At 46.3% G+C, this 3,823-nt stretch overlaps 1 protein-coding gene across 1 annotated transcript; it reads right to left on the bottom strand.

Moving 5' to 3' along the window:
* Positions 1 to 1,959: 1,959 nt before the first annotated feature.
* LOC142505427 (uncharacterized) lies at positions 1,960 to 3,147 on the bottom strand. The gene is made up of 2 exons (XM_075618412.1): positions 3,022 to 3,147; positions 1,960 to 2,908 (listed from the first exon to the last, which is right to left on the bottom strand). The coding sequence occupies exons 1-2, from the start codon at positions 3,051 to 3,053 to the stop codon at positions 1,975 to 1,977; spliced, it is 966 nt and encodes a 321-aa protein (XP_075474527.1). The 5' UTR covers positions 3,054 to 3,147; the 3' UTR covers positions 1,960 to 1,974.
* Positions 3,148 to 3,823: the final 676 nt, after the last annotated feature.

The raw sequence follows: 3,823 nt of genomic DNA, 5'->3' as shown, positions 1-3,823 counted from the left end.
AATAATGGGGAACTTGCTCATAGACCACCTCCACAACCTGACTATGATCACCCCAACCCACCCAGATACGCTCCGGACGAGCCTGAAGAACGTCAATCTCAACACACACTCTAGCAAAAGATCCTCTAGTCCCATCAGCGGTAATCTCATCAATCTTAACTGGATTACCTAAAATCTTAGCAATAGGAAACAAGCTCTGTTTAGCATAAAGATGCAAGGGGAAATCAATAAACCTGACCCAAACAGGAGCAATAGGAAAATCCGCCTCAAACTTAAATTCGGGAGTCCATTTCGAGAAACGAATCACTACAGACCGAATCGAAACAAGAGGCTGAGTCCAAAACCTCAGATAATCCTCCCCACAGGAAAGGGTGAGAACCATATATCCCCGAGGAAGAAAACGAACAGTATGAGAACCCAACAAACCAATACAAGACAAAGCAGATAATATATCAGAATTGGGAGTCAAACCCCGGTTCCCAGAGATACGCCATACAAAAGCAAACTTAAATGAAGCAGAGAGGGAGGAAATAACCTGATCCGGGAACAAAATACCGGAATCCCATCTCGAACAATCGAAGCGGGCATTTCTTCCATCGAGTCAACTATGTCTGCGAAACTCTGACTCGGCAAAATCGGAGACGTACGACTCAAAATATCCTTAAAAGAGACTGAAGGAGGACGAGGAACTTTCAAAGAACGGTCAGTAACACCCGTTGGAACAACCGATACAGTAGTACGCAAAGGAGGGACTGCCGGTTCAACTCGGCCGAGTGGACTCAGTGAGCCGACCGAGCTCACCGACGAGTCAACGACCAGACCACCGCCGATGGCCAGCGAAGAGAAGGTGAAGCAGGAACCGGCCACCATAGTCTCAGAACCGGCCGAAACAGGAGCGACTCGGCATAAACTCGGTGAACTCGCTTGAAAATCACATTTTTGAGCGTTTTTTATCCCGCAATCCTTATCTGAAATTGAAGGCATCAATGTCTTACCCATGACCTGTAGATCACACTGTAAAGAGGAATTTACATTTGGACAAGCTGCGTCGGAGTAATCGACAATTGAAGAAATCGGCGTCAGGGTTTGAGATGCTACAACCGTAGATCTGAAATTCCCGGTAGACGGCGACGATTTGGACAACGGGGTATGAACCATTGGACTCGTATTGGAACCTGGATTCCAGATCGGGGCTTGGAGTGAAGAATGGATGCCGGAGCTAGCCGGAATCGACGAAAGAGTACACGGTTCCCATATGAACAGTGCCGTCGACACTTTGGCGGGCAAATCGGAGGGGCAAATCAACTCCGATTAAGATGAAATTTGGACAGTAAGTTCGCCTTGGCGAGACGATTCTAACGGTATATCATTTGTCAAAAACGGAGTTGAATTTACCGGAGACGACTTTTTGGCCGGAAATTGCGAATTTTCGAACATGAAATTGGATGGGCAAATGACCTCCGATTGAGCTGAAATTTTAGTATGTTGGTCGCCGCGATGAGGCGTTACAGATAAACCGGCGAACCGGCGGAGAACTGACGGAGAATGGCCGTCCGTAATGGCGGCGATTTTTAGGCGAAAATTTGGGTTTTTTTGGTCACTATTCACGAGGGAGAATTTTTTTTTTGGAGGCGAATGGTTTTGGTTTGATTTAGGGTTTAGGGTTTTTTTTTCAGGGGATTAGGTTTAGGGATTTTTTTTAATTTTTTTTTTAAAAAAAATTTTATTTATTCACAAATAAAACCTAACGGAGGGGACTAGACCAAGACCTCCGGAAAGTCTATACAGTCAAGACATGAAACATAAATAACGACATACTACAACAGGACAACCCGAAAAACAGCAGAACAAAAAAACAAACAAACCAACGGGTGTCCCGGAATACATCAAACAAAATAAAAACAAAAGGGTGGGCAAAGAGAACTCTGCAGTGAACGCCCACCACATACCGTCAAAAAGGCGGGAAAAACTAAATCAGCCTGGATCTAGAGGTCGCCTGTAGGGTGAACTCGCCTGAGCTGCCTTCTGTCTGTAATACCTTCGCTGCTGAGAACGCGTACGTCCCGGGAGTGGTAAAGACAAACACTCCGTCGTAGAAGAAGGCACCACACCTGTCATACTTCCAACACTAGCCGAATCAAACTCCAATGAAGGCAATGGAGACGAAACTGGGGTACCCATCACCGTATCCTGGACAACAGGAACAAGCTCAACCACCTGAACCGGAACATCCACAGGTGCAGGAACAGCTGTAACAGAAGAATTCACTACATCAACTGTAGCTGTGGTCTGAGACGAACTAGACCGAGCCGAAGCTGGCCGAAATGGATAACCTGCCTCAGCATTCCCCTCTACCGTGAGCTTACTAAGAAGTGACTTGACCCTGTGGGTTCGGGGTTTCACAGTACCAGATGTCTCACCAGGACCTGACTCAGAAGGCAAATCCTGCAAAACCTCGTAATAATTCTTCGTAGAAATAGGCCTATTGGGATCTTTTCTCACAACTGGCCGACGACAGGGACGCTTAACAACTTGCTCAGGAACATCAGAATCACTAGACGGGGCCTGATCCGAACTAACACCCTGAGACGGCACACTAGGAGCCTGAATTGGGGAGTCAGAAACAATGCCCTTACCATGAGGACGTGGACGTTGATTCTGCTGATCAGATGAAGGAGGAGCATGAGCAGCCTGACGCTGAGGACCACGCCGCCTAGACTGAAAAGTTTGACCATTCCTAGTACAAAAATCAAGCGAATGACCGAGCATCTTACAATTACAACAAAAATGAGGAACCCTCTCATAAATAACCTCAACAACCTGAAAATGATCACCCCAGCCCACCCAAATTTTCTCTTGAAGAGGTTGAAGAACATCCAACTCAATACAGACCCTAGCAAAAGAGCCTCTGGAACCGTCAACAGTAATCTCATCAACCTTAACGGGATTACCTAAAATCTTGGCAATCGGGTACAAGCTTTTCTTATCATAAAGGTGAAGAAATAAATCAGGAAATCTAACCCAAACCAGAGCGATAGAAGAATCCTCCTCATATTTGAACTCCGGGGTCCATTTAGAAAATCGAATAACCACAGTCCTAATGGAAATCTCAGGCCTCTCCCAAAACTTCAAATAATCATCCTCACATGAAAGAGTAAGAACCATATACCCACGAGGAAGAAATTTAACAGTGTGGGAGCCCAGCAAACCAATACAAGAGAGAGCAGATAAAATGTCCGAATTCAGGGTCAAGCCCCGGTTCCCAAAAATACGTCCTACTAAAGCATAACGGAAAGGAGAAGAAAGGGAGGAAATAACCTGATCCGGAAATAATATATCGGGAATCCCATTACGATCTGTCGGAGCGGGCACCTCATCCATCGAATTAGCAACATCTGAAAAACTCTGGGCCAAAGAAGAAGGAGAGTCGCGCCTCAAAATATCCCCAAAAGAGATCGTAGGAGGAACAGATCTCGCAGAAACAACCTTCGAAGCCGGTGGAACAGTAGAAGACAAATTGCCAACTGCCGAGTCAACGCGCTTCATTGGACCGAGTGACTCGGCCGAGTCAACTAGGTCCACCACCACCGTAGAATAGCCGACGGCCGGCGAGCATGCAGGGACCTGGGAACCGGCAATCAAACCCTGAAAACCAGACAAATTCGGCCCCGAATAGAGTGAACTCGGCGATGAATCGAACCAAATCCACCAATTTGGGCGTTTTTGATCCGCGATGAATTTACTGAAATTGAAGCATGGAAAGTTTACCCATCACTTGAGAAGTCTTCTGGCCAAAGGAATTTAAATTTGGAGTAGGGACGGC

The sequence above is a fragment of the Primulina tabacum genome, chromosome 10 (genome assembly GCF_025594145.1).
Source record: "Primulina tabacum isolate GXHZ01 chromosome 10, ASM2559414v2, whole genome shotgun sequence".
Classification (NCBI taxonomy): domain Eukaryota; kingdom Viridiplantae; phylum Streptophyta; class Magnoliopsida; order Lamiales; family Gesneriaceae; genus Primulina; species Primulina tabacum.
This window is presented reverse-complemented; position numbering and strand designations above follow the sequence as displayed.

Coding starts and splice junctions, on each gene's coding strand:
- LOC142505427 (XM_075618412.1), bottom strand. CDS start 3,053: ATGAGGAGGATTCTTCTATCGCTCTGGTTTGG. Junction 2,909..3,021: donor CTTCTATCGCTCTGGTTTGG/GTTAGATTTCCT, acceptor TGACGGTTCCAG/AGGCTCTTTTGCTAGGGTCT.